The sequence below is a fragment of the Phaethon lepturus genome, unplaced genomic scaffold (genome assembly GCF_000687285.1).
Source record: "Phaethon lepturus isolate BGI_N335 unplaced genomic scaffold, ASM68728v1 scaffold3586, whole genome shotgun sequence".
NCBI lineage: Eukaryota > Metazoa > Chordata > Aves > Phaethontiformes > Phaethontidae > Phaethon > Phaethon lepturus.
In genome coordinates this window covers 153,457-171,206 of record NW_010546801.1, presented here as the reverse complement: position 1 = coordinate 171,206, position 17,750 = coordinate 153,457, and the positions used below count along the sequence as shown (strand labels likewise).

The window sequence follows — 17,750 nt, the reverse complement described above, 5'->3', positions numbered from 1 at the left end:
GGAATGCCTGAAGAGGCTGGCAAAAGACAAGCAAATGGAAGGACTATATCTGTTTATTCAGAATAGAGACAGTAGCATACAAAAAGCACTGTTGTGGCTCCTGCTGAGATTAAGAGTAATGCTACCTACTGCGCAGAGACAGGTTTTTTTATTCACTGACCCAGAACCTTGCTTTGTAAAATATTGTTAAATGTTCTTATTGGAAATTAGGGATATCATTAATAGGCAATGTGATCTCTAGTGGACAAACAACTGGACTGGGAATTGCTGGTTTGTATTGCTCATTTGACAGCTGACTTCCTAGGTAATTTTCGTGTTCTTCCCCCACCCCGCCCCTTATTGTTTCATGTGGTGGGATCTGCTTAAAATCCTTTGAGATTCCAGGTAAACAGCACTATGTAACCGTTAGGTTGGATTAATTACTGTGATGTAATGTCTTTCACTGTGCTAAATAGTGGCTATAGAAGTTATACAGAGAAATTTGATTTTTTTTTTAGAAAGAATGGTCAGCTGTTTAAATATAACATGAATTCACTTCGGTTTGTGAAAATGATTTTCTTACAGCTATACGATTTTTATTTCTCAACAGACAAAGAAAGTGTCTTCATTTCCAAGTTTTGTTGATGGTAAGTTTTACATCATCCATAGTTAAAGTATGATAAAATGGAAGCAAATGCTTTAATGTACTTTAAAGATCACAGTTCTAAAACCCAGTCAAACCCAAGAGAATGCAGCTGAAAGGTTTAAATATATTGAAGTATTTAACATTATCATTCTCCTCTATGGCAATTGGACCCTAGTGGTGATAAAAAAGAGTAGATAGAGCTCTCAGAAAGATTAAGGTGAAGATAGAGACAGCTACGAAAGGGGGTAAAAAAGATGGTAACAGTGGGCCCCAGCAGGGTGGAGATTAACGAAAGTGTAAGAGCATCCTCTTTTTCATGGCCTTGTGCAGAGGAAGGAGTCATTTAACTGTATCACTTTGATGTGATGCCCATTATTGCATTCTGGGAATCTTAGTTGTTGGAATAAACAGAAAGGTTCTCCTAATCTGACAAAAAATTGGTAATCCAGTCCTCTGTTTAGGAGAACCATACTTTCATGTGTTTCTTCAATCTCCTTTGCACTGCTATTACATATTTTCTGTTTGGAGAAAAATAAGTTAATTTGTTAACACAAGAAGATGCACAGAGATAAAATGGGATTATACTGAAAAACATTATCATTCTCTGATTCAGACAGCTGAAGAACTTTGTATGGGGAAAATGCATACAGGTCTTCTTGCAAAAGGAAATGTCTAAACTGTAAAGTCAGAAAAGACAGTAAGAAACTTCTAAGGCTCTGACCCCTTAGATTTGCCATGAACACAGTTTTCCCCACAATGGAAACCATAAATGAATGTTGAAAACTTGATTTCTAATGCCATTCTTAACTCAGGGAAAACTTACTGTGATTTAGAATAATATTATAATATTCAACACATTTTTCTTCTATTCCCTGATCTCATCAGCTTGGCTAGCAACTTTTGTTTTTAGTCATTTTCTTGAAGATCCAGAGCAAATGGGAAGTTCAAACATTGCCCCTTTTACACAGATTGGCATCTGAAGGAAATTACACATAATACTTGGCATGTACTGGCTAACAGACCCTAAATAGAGGTAAATTAAATGCATTCCCCAAAGGTGGCAGAGACAAGAAAGCAAGCTGACACTTTGTAGTAAGTATCTACTGATTGTATAGTGGACAACTATAAAAGGAGGCCAGCATGAGTAGAGCTTTTAAACAGACTAGAAAATTCACCCTTCATAGCACTTGCAGATACAACTGCACATTTTAATTTTTTGGGGGTAAAAAGGTTATGTCTCTCTTTTCTTACCAGTCAGCTCACTATACTCTTTAGGATAGTATAATACTTTTTTTGTTTTTTAGTTCAGTTGTTTTGCTTTCTCTGAACTTTTTCTACAGTCACACAGTATGTGAGGACAAGCTATCTATTAGGCTTTTTCTATTGCAGGTGTTCTATGGTATTGTCTAATACAAATAAATAAACATGTAACTTACTAGGACCTTATGATAGCTGACATGACTCCTCTCTGAATTCAAAGGAAACCACAGTTTTTATTATTAATTTGTATGTAAATCCCAAAAGGAAAAGGACTCTACGGTGCATAGGAAAAGATTCTGCCAGCTAACACTCCCTGTTTTTCTCTGAGCTTTGGCAGCGATACCACAACCACATTCTGGTAATATTCATATTCGACTGTTCAGGCACTTAACTTTCAGCATGACTCCTTAACTGCAGTAGCCATATCTATATCTCTGTGAATACATAATATTTTTCATATGCCATGTGGACATAAAAACAAATTCGATAACAGGCACAAAAAAATACTGGAAATGTGTCCTTTTGCTATTATAATTGTTTCAGTAGTAGTACCACTACATGTTTGTAGTGGTAATTAGTTCCATGTTCAAGGCTTCTGGCTTTTTTGCACTCTGTATTTGTCCTATCACCATAAATCTCATTCCCCTGCATGGTCACAACCATGACGAACTAAAGAAATCAGCCAAAGTATAGAACTTGTAGATGGGCATTCTGCAAGGTGACATATGCCTTGTGTCCATTTACTCCTTATGCAAAATCTGCTGCATTACCACACACCCTAAGGTCTCAGTGACTTCAAGGAGTATGATGGTTCTCAGGAGGACGTTGAAAGTGCTTCTGTGCCCTGAGCACAATCTCTAAATACTGTCTGAATCCTTGGTTTACACATTATTTTAGATAAATAGAATAATAAATACTCAGAAAAATATGTTCCTAACAGATTATTAAATTCAGTTATGCTGAATTATTGAGTATTCTTTTTCTTATTTTATGAATACAAAATATAAGTTAATTTAAAAGTGTTTAGACCTAGTCTACTTAATCTAGAAATGTTTATACTTGTTGCACTAATAGATCAGCAGAAAACCAAGTAATCTCTATTGCATTGATAAAATAGTGCAGAAATCTATAGTTGGATTTTTCAGAAACAGTTATCTAATGTTTGAGGACCAACACTCAACACAAAATTCCAATCTTTCTCTCATTGAACTGATCTTAAAGTTTCAAATCTTTTTATCGATTCTTTTCTTCCTCATCAGTAAGCCTAGGGCATGCATAAGTGCTCTGATGAGCTGGGACCTCAGCCAAGTCTGCATTTTTATATTATATAAAGCAGTCAAAGATGGGTTCATTCAGGTAACCCAGTCTGACCCTGGCAATTTTTAATACCATTCCATCCTTCCAACAGATGCTTACCTTACCTGACAGTTGCTTACATTGCCTTAATGGTGGGAAATGTATGTTGGAAATGTTTTCTGCCCAACATGCCTCTGGTTTTTTGTTTGTTTTTTTTTTCTGCATTAGCTGTTGCTATAAGCATTTTATACATGCTGTTGTTTTATACATAATGTTGCAAAATTTATTGTTAGTATTAATGATTCTGAAAAAAATAACTTTCTAACGCTATGAAGAGATGATGAAGCCATATCCAACCAAAAAATCCTCAATCTTTAAAGAATCTGGCTAAATAAAATTAGGATAATAAAATCGCTTAAAAATCTAGGTTATTTCCATGTTCAAGAAGTTTTTCAGACAAATTAGGTAAAAACACCATTGTTGTCAGCAAATAGCCAAGACATGAGAAGAATTTGTTGTTTCCTTTGTAACACTCATTAATTTCACAGACCCATAAGATACAGTGGGGATTACTGTTTCATGCTCAGAGATGCTAGCAACGTATATGTAAAAATAGATCTCTAAACGTGTTTGAAAGGAAAGTGCCTTTGACATAGCCTATCAATGACTTGGAAATCAAGACAAAAATGTCTTGCTCAAAGCACCAGTATTAACCGGAAGTGGGCCAAATTCAACATTCTTGAAAATAATTGAAGAGAAAACAAGCTTTCCTGAGTTCAGCCAGAGCTTTTGGGAGGGAAAGGAAGTAGATTAAGGGACTGATATGTTTCAAATAACCAGCACAACTTTTTCCATTGACAAATCCTGCAGACTCTTAGAATTTTGGTCTTTGCTTGATGTAGTAATGACTGTATCGGAATCTGTACCAAGAATTGCAGTTTTACTTGTCTTCAGATACACGAAGTGTTTCAAGAAAATGGATCTAAATTAACTACTAAAGGAGGTTAGTTAAACTGATATAAATATCATTCAGGTAAGTGTATTTCAGAGTTAAAGCAACCTTGATTCAATTTGCCCTGATTTACTTAGCCTAAAGTGAATGAAGGAAAACAAAATTAAAGGCACATTGATTTTGAATGAGCATGTTGATGCAGGTACCCAATGAAGTTTTGCTAACTTAACACTAAATTCACATCTTTAATTAATTTCCCTCTTTGCTACCCTTGAAACAAGATGTCAATATGATGCAACATTAATAATTAATAATTCTGAACAAAGTACAGACGTATGAGACTAAGTTTTAGACTTGAAAAGACGTATGAATAATATCATCAGAAGAGGTACCATGTAAAATAAATCATCCATCTGCTGAAAAATGTAATGGTGCAAAGATGTAAGTAAAGATGAACAGATATATAGTAAGTGTAATTCTTGTGGGATTTGCATTTTCCTTGATTTCATTCAGTGAATTTGCACTACAGGAACAAGGATCATTTTTGGAGGTATTGAAAGACTTGGCCTTCATGAAGAGTTTCAGTGACTTTTTAAATTAGTAGCTTCCCAAGGATTTCGTTGAGGGTTTTCACACCTTTAGTGGAGATTGTCGTGATATATTTTTATTCTTTCCCAATACTTTTAGCATTTTAAATTCCACAGAATTCTATTCTGAGTTATAATGAAGATCCAAACCATTACTGGATTTGTACAGATGTTATCTAAAGCAAAATATATCCTCCTGTGATATATAATTGTCCTTTCAAAGCTTGAAACTATAGTGTTTGCTAGCAAAACAAATAGCTCCATTTTGTGTGAGCATTGTTAGTTAATATATGGTCTCTGAAGAGTGCAGGACTGGTATAAATATGTATATATAAGTGTGTTTATATACTTTGATTACAAAGACTGGGTTTTTTTTTGCTGGAGGTTGGCATTTCTGGCAGGCAAACGTGAGGTCTGCTTGGAAGTATAGGTGTCAGCAATATTGCTTGAGGAAGAAAGTAACTTCTTTTAATCAAGTTTATTTTCTGTTGGAAGACTTTTTCTAAATTAGAACAGGAAAATGAGGGCTAGGAATGCTCACTAAAAGATCTATGTGGAAACCACTATTTCAGTAAATTTCATCAGCATAGCATGCTGTATACTTTTCCTTCTCCACGTTTTAATCTTCCACATTGAATTGATTATAAATAAATAGAACTAATCCACTGTACAAGAAAAATTTTCAGTGTAATTTTTTTCTTCACACATGAGATTGATGTACTTCAAAAAAATTTGTTGGCAAGTTGATACAGTTCAAAGCAAATCTCTTTTATAAAACCGTTGAGGAACAGAAAATTCACTGTCAAGAGATTTCAGCCAAACACTGGAATGACTGTTCTTTACTGTTAATCTAATCAAGTTAGATGTAAATCTTAACAGCTGAATATAGAGGATGATGAGCATAGTCCCAATATGATATAAAAACTATCCTTTATTCTCTTCTGCGTGTCCCCTCTTTTTCGTCCTTGGAAAGAAACAACTTGCAAAATACAAGTTAATGTTAGAATCTCACTGAAGTCACTATGTATGCAAAGGCAACTTGTTGAATGGAGGCTAAAATTAAAAAACCATGAAGATGTTTTTAAGCTCCACTATTTTCCTCTCTTTTTTCACATGAAGTTTTTCATACTCTTTCCATGTGCTCCTTTTCTGTAACTGCCTTCCGTGACTTTCCTGCTTTCAGAGGAGAAGGCTGTATGACCTGTTGTGCAGATGCCATTCATTAGACCATGAACATTTTATTGAACTCCTGTACTGAAGCATGTTTCTCTAGCGCTGGTTTATACAATCTGTACCAGCTTGGGAACTGTATTTTCTGTCAGTCTCTGATTTCAGGCCTTACACGTGACTAAACAGCATCAAGATGCCCACTTTTCTTGTTTCCTAAACTTTGTTAAGTGTAAAGTTTCATGAAGGACTCTTGCTGAAGCAAAGTACACCTTTGTGCCCATTGTTCATCAGTTTTTTTGCCAGAGAGAATGTTTGGGGACTGTGTACTTCTATAAACATCTCAAAAAAATGTGGAAACACAAATCTGTATTAAACAGAAGTTTAGCTCATGTACTGTAACAGTCATACATATAAACAGTAAGGAAGTTACGATAAAGGAACCTATCAGAATTTCTGAAGCTTGCAAATAATTCCAATCTGTTTATCAGTGCAGCACAGCAAAAATTTTCCAGTGATTTTCCTCTAGATTTCCACAGTCAAACCATTACACAATGTTTTAAGTACTGTAAGTTCAGTTAATGTGTTTTTTGGGGAAATAATTATAGTGAAAAACATAGTTTATTTTGCGCTGGATTTCTTCACCTGTTTTATATTAGAAAAGGTATTTAAAAGGTTGTTAAAGTTTCAATATCCTTTATTCAATGTCTCCTCTCTCTACCCTCTTTTGAAAGACAGTAACTGTAAATGTCTCATGTCAGTTCCAGGACCTTGTGAACCTGAAGACCTCATTGATGGAATCATCTTTGCAGCCAATTACCTGGGCTCCACACAGCTGCTGTCTGAGCGCAACCCTTCCAAAAACATAAGAATGATGCAGGCCCAAGAGGCAGTGAGCCGTGTTAAGGTAGGGGACTCCTCTGGTTTGTAGAATACTCTCTGATACTTTGACAGTTGATATCTAAACAGTACAGGATCTGCAGCTTCAAACCTATTCTGAAGTGCACATACGTGAGGATAGATCTAGTACTGCAAATACCATTAGTTTCCAGTGCTTATTGTGAAAATACATACAGAATCTCTGAGGAACAAAATATAAATTATTCTAGAGTCTATTCAAAATTGTTTGGAAGCTGTATGAAGAATTCAAGGATTAAAGACAAATTGCAGATTGCATTTTCCAGTGGCAAAGCATGGGATATTCGTTTGACTGTGGTTTTCCTCTTCAAATTATGAAGATTACTCTTAATATATTGAATTATTACTTTTTTAGGACAAGAAGATTTATTACTGTTGTGTTTGGACTTGGTGTTATTTACAGTGAACAATTTCTCTGTAAATAATTTAGCATAGACTGCTTCATACAGCTGTGTAAAAAAATGCTTTTTTGCTTAATAAGTGAAGTAGGAGATTTTTCTTTTACAATGTTTTGTGGATCTGCTGTGTATACGTCATCTAAATAAACACATAGTTAGAAAGAGGTAGATTTAAATGCTAATAGAAAAATTATGTGCTTAATCAATAAAATATTTAATTGGTAAAAATTGCACATTTTTGAAGGAAACCAGGTTGGGAAAAACATTTACTTAGCAAGAGACTGTTACGACTGATGATTGATTTGGCATTTAGAAACAAAAGGAAGGCCAGAAGGGTCCAGGTCTTTAATCTTTCCAAACCTTTGAATTTCTCTTTAGCATATTGTGGTATCTCAAGCAGCAAGTAATTGTTATTGCAATTAACTCCCTAAAAACTGTTTTGTGTATTAGTAACAATCCTAATCTGTCAGGGATCCTTGACTACTTTAGATAGTCATGGAAAAGAGCTTGAATTAACATTTTGTTCAACAATTACATGTAGACATATGATTAATATGGATAGAAAACGTTGAGTTTAAAATAGTTCATGTACTGTCATTTTAGGCTGCTGTATATTTAGCAGGATAAATGTTGTGAGCAGCTGTTAACACACAACACTCTTTGGTACAAATTTTTTGGTAATCAATCGACAACATGCATAACGCCGTTAAATCAATTTATGCTTTAGGACTGCGTAAGGTACAAGTCTTTCTGTCTGGCACATGCTTCTCCCACTTCCTCCAATTTTTTCATTTTTAACAGTCTGGATTCATAGTCAAAAAGTTTCCCTGACTTTCCACAATGTCTTTTCTCTTTCTTCGTGTGTGCATCTGTCTGCATTCTTTTTTTTATGCTACTCCTCAGAGGATGCAAAAGGCGGCTAAAATCAAGAAAAAAGCGGTGTGTAAACTGTTTTTCTTGAATACTAATGTTTACTTACATTTTTGTTGTACTTGTTCTCCATGGAGTGTTGTGTCTTCCATTATGGATCCTCAAAAGTTGTCATTTTGGTTTCTTCTTTGTTAAGTAGTAGAACACTGGATGGAATAAAATGAACTCATTTTCTTCATTGTTCATTAGCTGGAGTGCCTGTCTGCTGCTCTTCTTCTGTTGAATACCTGTGATTTGTTTAGTCCAGATATACAGAGAATGCTATCTGGGAGATTTTTTTTAATGTAATGCTTATTTTTATTTTACTAACCAAAGTGGTAAGATGTATTTCCTGTGTCTGTGACTTACTGTATATTTATTAAATTATTGTTGATATTTAAAACCAAATGAAATCAATTTACCAGGTAGTAGCTGGAAGAATTCATACATACAAAATTTTTTTTGGTTAAAAACTATACTTCAGTTAACTAAATACAGTTGACAAAAATATCACTGAAATTACTCATGCTCTTTTTGATGGTCTTGGATGAAAGCAATGCAAGTAATCTCTTGACAAAGTTTGTGCTTACTTTGTATTTTGCTGAATGAGACTTAATTAAAATAAAATCAATCTGAATGAATTATAGGTGTAGCTAAGCCTTTATCACTACAGAAAAGAAGAGTAAATACATCATTCTTCCTTGCACTGTTTCATCAAAGAACCAGTCTCTGACCTGGAGACTGATGTCTGCCTTTAACACGAAGTGATACAATCTGTGGCCATTTTACTCTGAGGCTGCTAACATGGGTGCTGGTAAATACCTGTTGCAATAGTATACTGTGGACAAGTAGCCTGGAGGAATAAATAGGTTCCTGCTGGAATCAGAGTATTAGGTAAGCTCATGGATGATGCTTCAGTGAGAGGTAGCAGCTGCTTTACCACCTTCCTGTTTTCTCAGGTGGGCAGAGCCAGGACTCACACTTAGGGAACAGTGTGGTGTTACACTGTACTCCCACTTGCTCTGTGACCATGTTTCCTAATGGGATATGGAACTGTTTCCCTGGTGAGCAGTGCTCAGAAGTTGAGGTCTAAAAGTCAGCTGATGGCTTTCTGTGATATGAGAGAAATATTAGTTCAGCACTCAGTTCTTTACTTTCTAGGGACAAAACCACCTAAAAATCTAAAAAAAAAAAAAAAAGCCTAAAAAAAAATCTTAAAAAAAAAAATCTAAAAAACCCACCACAGTACTGAACACCGGCTTGCATTTTTTTAGTGAGCTTACTGAAGATGGCAAAGGCTAAGCAGCTGATAGGAAATAAGTCACTTTCTCAATTCTCCTGCTTTCTCAATTCTGATGCCTCGAGTACTGAGGTGCATCGATGAGACAGTGGGGAAGAAACAGCCATACTCTTTCTCTTGTTCTGGCTATAAATAGAGAATTTTAGTACTTGAGCTGTCAGTCCCACAGGCTCCGAAAATTCACTCTTACCCACAAAATCAGCATATGCTTCACTTTCTATGCCATAAATGCATTCTTTGCATGTATTTAGAAACACCTTTGAATAGCTGTCTTTGTAGTGGTTTAACGGTGTGATTGCCTCACATCACATCATGCTTGAAACGATCAATGAATTTGTCATTCTAAAGAGGAAATTAAAATTCCCCTTGTAACAGAGCATCTGTCTTTTAGACTTCAGAGGGAGATTCACAGGCCTTGACTGAAGTGGATCTGTTCATCTCCACACAGAGAATCAAAGTTTTAAATGCAGACACCCAGGTAAGTTATAATTAAAACTCTTTAAGAATAACATTGGGTTAGACGGCGCTCTTATAATATTACTGGGAAACTTCACTAAATTTGGATAGATTCACTGTTGTGAGAATATTTAGAAAGAGCAGTCTTAGGTCTACTATTGTTGGAATGCTTGCCGTTTGCCAAAATAGTAATACTGACACCAGTTGTTTATTTAATGTATGGGAGAACGTCTGCATGTTACTGAGACCTATAATTCAGTTTAGAAAAAGATTCAAAAGTCTTTCAGAATGCATGTACCCTGTTTCTCTGAAACAGTTTCAGTACCCAAATTTACCCAAAGTAATTTGCTGCTTTGACCAAGCTATTTATATCTTGCCATTTTTAACATTTAACCTCCAATTTTTCCATAAATCACATCTAAGCTACCATCCTCTTTGCCTAAAGTAAATTATTAATTATTCATATTAAAGAAGCATCTGGAGACCACAGCAATAAGCAGCCGCAGCCTCTAGGAATAAAGACGCGATCTTCATAAGAAGGACTTTTTTAAGGCATTTACAATTAAATACATATAATTTTTACATGGATCCCAATATTTAGTATAATAATCTCACAATATCCTTGGACTTTGATCATGCTTACAGAAAGTCTTTAAATTTTCATTCTTATGAGAGGAGTTGAAAAGGGAAATCGCTTTAGTTTTCACTAAAAAGCTCCACTGTATGCAGCGAACAGCAGTTGAGAAATGGTAAGATCTCAAGTTACATTAAAGAACAAATCATTTAGAAAGTGCTTAGTTAAGCTGGATGTATCCAAACTAGAAAACTAATCTTGCAATGTTTGGAAAAATGGTTGGAGTGACCTTATGCTATCCTTTCAATCATAGTCTTCCAGAACTTATGAAGGTAATATTTAGTCTCTTTTTTTTAGTGGCAGAACAGACCAAGGATAAGAAAGATCTCAAAACAAACAAACCCTTTATAGGCAGTTTGTGAGTAAAGATGAGCAAGAATCAGCACAGATTTGTCAAAGTAAATCATGTCAAATCAATTGTTTTCTTTTGTGACGGGGAATATATTTGTCCATGGCACAGTAGCAGCACGCATCATCTATTGACTTAAATAAGGGTTTGTCTCATATAATATTTTATAGATTATGTGACCTAGGTACAAGAGAGATAAACAGGCTAAAAAAAACTTTTGAGAGTGTACTTATTTCTGATATATTGCCATATAGATGGCAATATAAAGAGATAAAGAGCAGAGGGAGACGCACAAGCATGTTTCTTTGATGTGGTACTGTTCAATATTTTCATAAACAACTTGGAAGATAGAAAGAGAAACTGATTATTGAACTTGTATCTTGATGTATAAGATCAGAGTTCAGAAATATCATGGCTAACTGAAGAAATGAGCTGAAACTATAGGAGATATTTCAATAAAGACAAATGTAGCACTCTACATTTAGGATTTTGTTTTGTTTTCAATTAGTATATAATTTGTTTTTCTAACAATGCAAACCATGAAGCACCTATTTTTTCCTGAAATTTAAGAGAATGTTACTGTCTTTTAATGTGAGGGTAATGATAGTATCTCCAGAAAATGGATTATTTTTCTTTTAACAGAAGTGGATATCCTTAACATGCCACTAGAACTCCCAAGAGATGGAGCCAGATGAGTAGAATATCCCATCTAACATGGGAAGCAGTATTTACAATCTGCCATCCATAAATCATCCTGATACTGCATTTCAACCATGATAACCAATACCACTATTTGTTATGGCTCAGCCATTTTTTGACCTCATGGTAAACATGCATCATCCAGAGAGTATATTATCAAAGCCTATGGCTACTTTTTGCAACAGCAGAAAATAAAATGCTAGTTATTATCAGTGTAAAGATGACTACAGACAATTATTGATAAACGAAGAGCTACAGTTTATAGTTGCAATGTGTGGCAGTAAATAGATAAGTTCTCTCTGTTGAGTAAGGATTAGTCTTCATGAAAGTCACTCTTTACCTTTCAGCATTAGCTGAAAACCAACCCTTTTAAAAAAAAAATAGGAAAGTCCTTTGAGGCAGACCATAAACACTTTGTCAAAGTAACTGTTATCTTATTCTCCCAATTCCCCTGAGATTTATAGTGATATAAAATGCAATGCACCATGAGGAATGGTGTCTAGTATGAGCCGTTCATGTAGATGAAAATAGCAATATTGGAAATTACGACAATTACAAGCTCTCTGGCATTTGCCCTGGGTTTTTTGCCACCCCCTCCCCCCTTTTTTTTTTACAGTGGGTCTTTCAGAGAGCTGTAAGAGACTTATTCCCTTGACTTTTTAGCATTGCCGTTGGTATGCTTTTGCATTTTTGGCTTGGTAATATTTTTCAGTGCGAGTGAAGTTTCCTGACTGGTATAATTACCATAGGTCTATTTCAGCTGGTGTGGCAGCTGGCAGAGACAATCTGTTCTTTCATGGCTTAATCAGTTATATAAAACCTATTTCTGCAGTGTGCCATCCGTGTTTTAATCCATCTGTAGTGTTGTATAGCTCACATGAGGTAGCAGCTGATTTGAAATGTAAAATTCTCAGCTAAAAAATTACATGCAGCAAGGTTCAAAATACTGAGTAGCACCCATAAGGTGTACTGCTGTGTTGGAGCAGAGCCAGCTCTGGTGATGTTGTTGCCCTCAGCAACACTAGGAAACGGCACCCCTGCCACTTTTTAGTGGCTTATGCATTTTGTTACTGAATACATTCAGCCCAAGTTGACCACCTGTTTAGTATATGTGATAGAAGCAACCTTAGGTTTGGCCACGTGCCTGCTTTGTATGAGAGTAATTCTTCCCTGACAGCCACAGCTTTATGGGCTTGCAGCTGAAATAATACCACAGCAGCCTCTCCCATCTTCTTGCTCACCCAGTGAAGAGAAGCTGTGAGTGGAGCAACTGGGAAAACTAGTAGAGAAATAGATAGATATGGAGGTCGCTAATGTATATGTGCAGAGCCTCTGGTATGATTGGTTCCATAAAATCTTCTGACTCATTAGGCTGTCTAATTCACACTCCCACAGGACTACATCACTTGAAAGCTTGGAAAATGCTTAGGCTTTCCTCCCTCAGGTGTAGTTAGGGTTTCAAGAGGGACAACAAATTGGATTCTAAAAGTGTTCCTTAGAAAGGAAGGGAGATTCTGAGAAAGGGGAATCGGGACAGGAGAAGATAGAACAGGGGTTTTGAAAAAGGCCAGGAGAAAGGCTGAATTTCTAAGGACAAGTAAAAGGATAACAAGGATGGAATGGATGGGACTAGAAATGGGATGAGGAAAGAATAGAGAAGCAGATGGGCAGAGATGGAGGGATTCATGGGAAAGCAACAAAGGAGGAGAGAGGGAGAAAGTGAGACAATGGTAATGGAAAATAGAGTGGAATGGAATATAGAGTGAGAAAGGAAAACGTCAAGTCATGAGTAAGTCAAAAGTAAAGGCATGTTTACAGTCACTATATATTATTTGCCTTATTCCTAATTGTAATTGTATTAGATGGGAAAAAGGTGGGAGGGAGTGCTTTAACCCCTGCAAGGGGAAAATACAAAAAAACCTTTGAGTAACTTTTGTGTGATGATAAGGACAGAAAGACTTTCTAGCAGGTGAGATTAAATGCATTCATTTTCCCAGTCCATTCACTCTTGTGTACACTGCATGTATGGTTACACCCTTACAGAATACGTAGTGCAGACTGCTGAAAAGCAATTATCTCTGCAGAGCTCCCAAGATCCTGCTGAGAGGTGTCCATTATAAAACATTTTTCCATACCAAGAGAAGTGCTATAAATCCTACTGAGCCCCAGCAACCCTTAGAGACCCCCCAAACCATCACTTAACCATCATCACTTTTCATAGTTTAGGGATAAGCACAGAACATTTTATTTCAAGCCTGAGAAGAATTATTACAATAATTTTATGGGTAGTGATTGTCTTCAGTAAGACAGGTAGTTCTAAGAAACAATGATTGTTTATATTTTTTTTCTCTCTATCAAGTTAAATTGTACTGAAATTCTTAAAACAATTACTCTTGTCAACTTGAGGAACAATCTTTCTCTCTTGGGCCTTAGAGGATTTTCAGCTAATGGTAAACTAATACCTAGCTGCTTATATAATGCTGTTGCTTATATAAATTATGAAAATCGTATATTATCTCATACCACCTTTTAGGTTTTTTTTGGAAGATCAGATACCAAGGGAAACCCTGCCACTACAGACACAGCAAGGAGGGTATCTCAGCCTTCTAATATGATTGAGCTAGATGAAAACTGACCTCATGCTGCTCAGTAGGATATTCTGATACATACCAGGAGCCATTAGCAAATAATTAAAAAAAAAAAAAAAAAAAAGAAAAACAAAAGGCTGCCTTAGATTAAAAAAACCACCAAAACAAACAACAAACCTGTTGTCAAATTTTCTTTCTTCACGTTAGAAATATCCATATATATATCCAAGCAGCTGCCAAAAGCAGCAGAGACAACCTCAGTCTCGGCCAAGTACCGAAGATACCAGACCCAGAAAGCAATTTACTGACTTAAAACTAATAGAGATCACAAAGTAAAGTGAAACAAATTGATTCAACTATAAGTATATTTTTATTCCAATTCAGACAGAATTTGGTGGATGTTTTTAGCTGTTCGGGGAGGGAGAGGGGTGGGAAGGGGACATCCTCAGTTAGTTTGATCAATCAAACTATTACACGTCTGGTACTTTCCAGTTTAAGCAATAAATAAAAGTCTGGAAAATCCTCCAAACCGACAAATGACCCCAGCAAGAAGGAATTTTCAGATGGTCCCTTTCTGTTTCTTAAAGAAGAGAACAGTTCATCTCTACAATGGCAAAATATGTAGAGGAATGATAGAAAACAAAGCTGACAAAGCATGGTTTGGAGGCACTTTCTTGGTCTTTGTTTCAGTAGAAAACTTTATCTTAATTAAAATAAGTACTCAACATAAGGTTTTAAAGTGAGCAGCATCCTGTTTAAGAAACCTATAAAGCTCAGGTTTGAAATGTCCCATAAAAACAAGATTTGGACTCTTTTTTTGTCCTTTAACAAGGATGTTGAACCAATGGCAACAGATTGGATTCAGCATATCACACCAGCTATGGTCTGAGAACTGAATTAATTACCCTGTCAGCCTGATACTGAAATTACCTCTCATTAGCCTCCTGCAGTCTTCTCTTTGTCACACAAGAAGTGCACACATTGTGTGGCCGTTGTAATAGGACACAGGCGTTTTACTCACCTGACAGCAAAGTAGAGTCTGGCTTGCTTTGAAACTGAGAAGGAGCAAAGGCTGACTGCTCCAAGTACCAAGGACAAGCATCTGAAGTCAGATGGTGCTTTGTGGGCAGTAGAGGGGTGAGGAGGGACAGGACAGTCACATAGTGAAGAGCAACATACAGCCCTTGAATGTCTCCTCGGGAAAAAATGTAAGTCATCACTGCCTTAAAATATCATTTTATGGCATCTATGGGTCCTTATAGCTAGGAGGCTTTTTCGCATATTCTGTCTAAATTGTCAAAATATCTGCCAGATAAGCATTACTAATGTAAATTATATTACCTTTTTTCCCTAGGAATTTCTCTTCCTCTGTAATTATACACAGACTTGAGTAGTAGTTATTTTTTCAAGGCACTTAAAAGAAGTAGTCAAACAGATTACTCGATTGCATGAGCATTCCTGAAACTCTCAGTTTCTTACTGTTCTTACCATTACAGAAGATTTCCATAGCAACACGCCTTTCTGGGAACTTAGAGAAGTTGTGGCTTTTTATTATTTTCATTTAAAAAAAATTACTAAAGGAGAAATCAAGTTGCTTATACAGTATCTTGAAGAAAACCTGTATGAAGGTACTAATAATTGTCTAAAACATTAGTGTAAACAAGTATATAATTCTGTTTGTCTTTGCAGTCCTAAATACAGCAAAATCCTTTTAAATTATTGCTGTAGCAATGTCACATACATTGTTTTATTAAAATACTATTTTACATATAGAAACCTTTTAATGAAAATGAGACTGCTAGCTGTTGAGCCCATTAATTTATGCATACTTAGTGCTGAATTCAGAAGTAATAGAACTCAAGTTCATACTCAGTGGTGCACACAATGCACCACTTGAACCTTCTTCCTTCTGGGACCTCATTGCTCTTTTATACAAGAAACAATTGATGGAAGCATGAAGTGGAGATGGAAACAAAAGATAAAATAGTAGTATCTGAAATAAAACAAGTTCAGCGACAACATATGCTTCTCTGACTACAAATCTGCACTCAATTTTCATTTGTCTAAGGCAAGTCAATACTTATTCAAAGCCACTGAATAATGATATATTCCTGTGAGAAAAACACTTGGAAGTAGTAGGCTGGGATTTCCCTGCTAATAACAGAAAGTAAGATAAGAGTTTAAAAGGCTAAAGTAATTAAAAGGATGCAGAGCTCAGGGATTTGAGATAGAGGCGGGAGGTTTCAAGACTTTCTCTATTTAGTACTCTTCATGGTTTTCTTACATAAGAAGTGTTCATTAGGATGAAGCTTGGACAGATTTCCATTTAAAATCATTCTCACAGGCAACGTCTCTTCTGAGTTGAGTTCTCCCAGCACAACCAAATTGTCAACCTAATGACATTGACTGGAATAGGAATTTGACTATGAGCCCAGACACTAGACCAGTTCCCTCCAGATTGGTCTGAGATATGTAGGTAGCCAGAAAAAAGTATTAAAAATTTTGCCTACAGAGAAGGTGAAATACTTTCATCATAGTTCTTTACAAAGAAAGTAAGTATGGCTTTGATGTATATGAGAAAATGTTCCCTTGAATATTATTGCTATTATAGGACATGACTAAAAAGAAATTGGGAAATTATAACATTTTCTCGTATACATATGACTTCCCTAAAACTTTTTCTGTCATTGCGAAGTGCATCTGCTTCATTCAGCAAAACCAGTACAAAAGGGAAACATAGTTTTCCAACAGCACGAAAATGTTTATAAAACATACGTATAGATCTTCATTATTGCTTTACAGTAACAACCATGTTGTATTTGCACAGACAACACTTCTACTGGAGGCAGTTTCTTGAACAGCCGCTATGCCTTGAGTTGGAGTTCGGGCCCGTTGACTGTGGAGGGAATGCCAGATCTGGGCGCATGGAGAGTGCATCTGTAGCTTTTGCCATTCTCAAGCAATAGGCCATCAAGGAGAGGGAAGATGCAGCATTTGTAGAATAACAGCAGGCATGAAAAATTACTTTCTCTTTGCTTTATGTAGGAAACAATGATGGATCACGCACTGCGCACAATCTCATATATTGCCGATATTGGTAACATTGTGGTTTTAATGGCACGACGCCGAATGCCACGATCAGCTTCTCAAGACTGTATTGAAACAACACCTGGTGCCCAGGAAGGGAAGAAGCAGTACAAGATGATATGCCACGTCTTTGAATCAGAGGATGTAAGTAAATGGAATTAAATTTATTTAAACAACATATGTCATTTAGAGAATCTCTGAAATTACATCTAATTTCTTGAATGAATTTTTGTTGTCAATAATCTTTTCTGATTGAAGCTACAGGTAATCTGCGGAAACATTAGCTAGTTGTTTGTCCCTATTCATATCTCTTTTTCTGTCTCCACAAATTCATGTCACAAATTCATGTCTCCTCCTCAGTCCCAAAATATCCACTCTTTGTCTCATGTTATAGAATCATTTGATCATTTGTGTTCTTTCAACAATGCTTCCCCAGATGCTTTAGTACCTAAGTATTTGGAGTTTTCTGGAAGTCGATGGCCATTCATGGCCAAAATTAATTTATATGATATCAAATTGATTGTT

The 17,750-nt window shown here is 35.9% G+C and overlaps 1 protein-coding gene across 2 annotated transcripts in view; it reads left to right on the top strand.

The window, feature by feature from the left end:
* The window catches only part of APBA2 (amyloid beta (A4) precursor protein-binding, family A, member 2), a 45,728-nt gene that overhangs the window by 11,950 nt on the left and 16,028 nt on the right, over nt 1-17,750 (top strand). The window contains exons 3-7 of one of the 2 annotated variants that reach the window (XM_010289421.1): nt 590-626; nt 6,649-6,794; nt 8,107-8,142; nt 9,804-9,890; nt 17,184-17,369. In XM_010289421.1, the coding sequence (XP_010287723.1) occupies nt 590-626; nt 6,649-6,794; nt 8,107-8,142; nt 9,804-9,890; nt 17,184-17,369 (492 nt within the window). The remainder of the gene's footprint in view (nt 1-589; nt 627-6,648; nt 6,795-8,106; nt 8,143-9,803; nt 9,891-17,183; nt 17,370-17,750) is intronic. The other variant, XM_010289422.1, reaches the window with a different exon arrangement.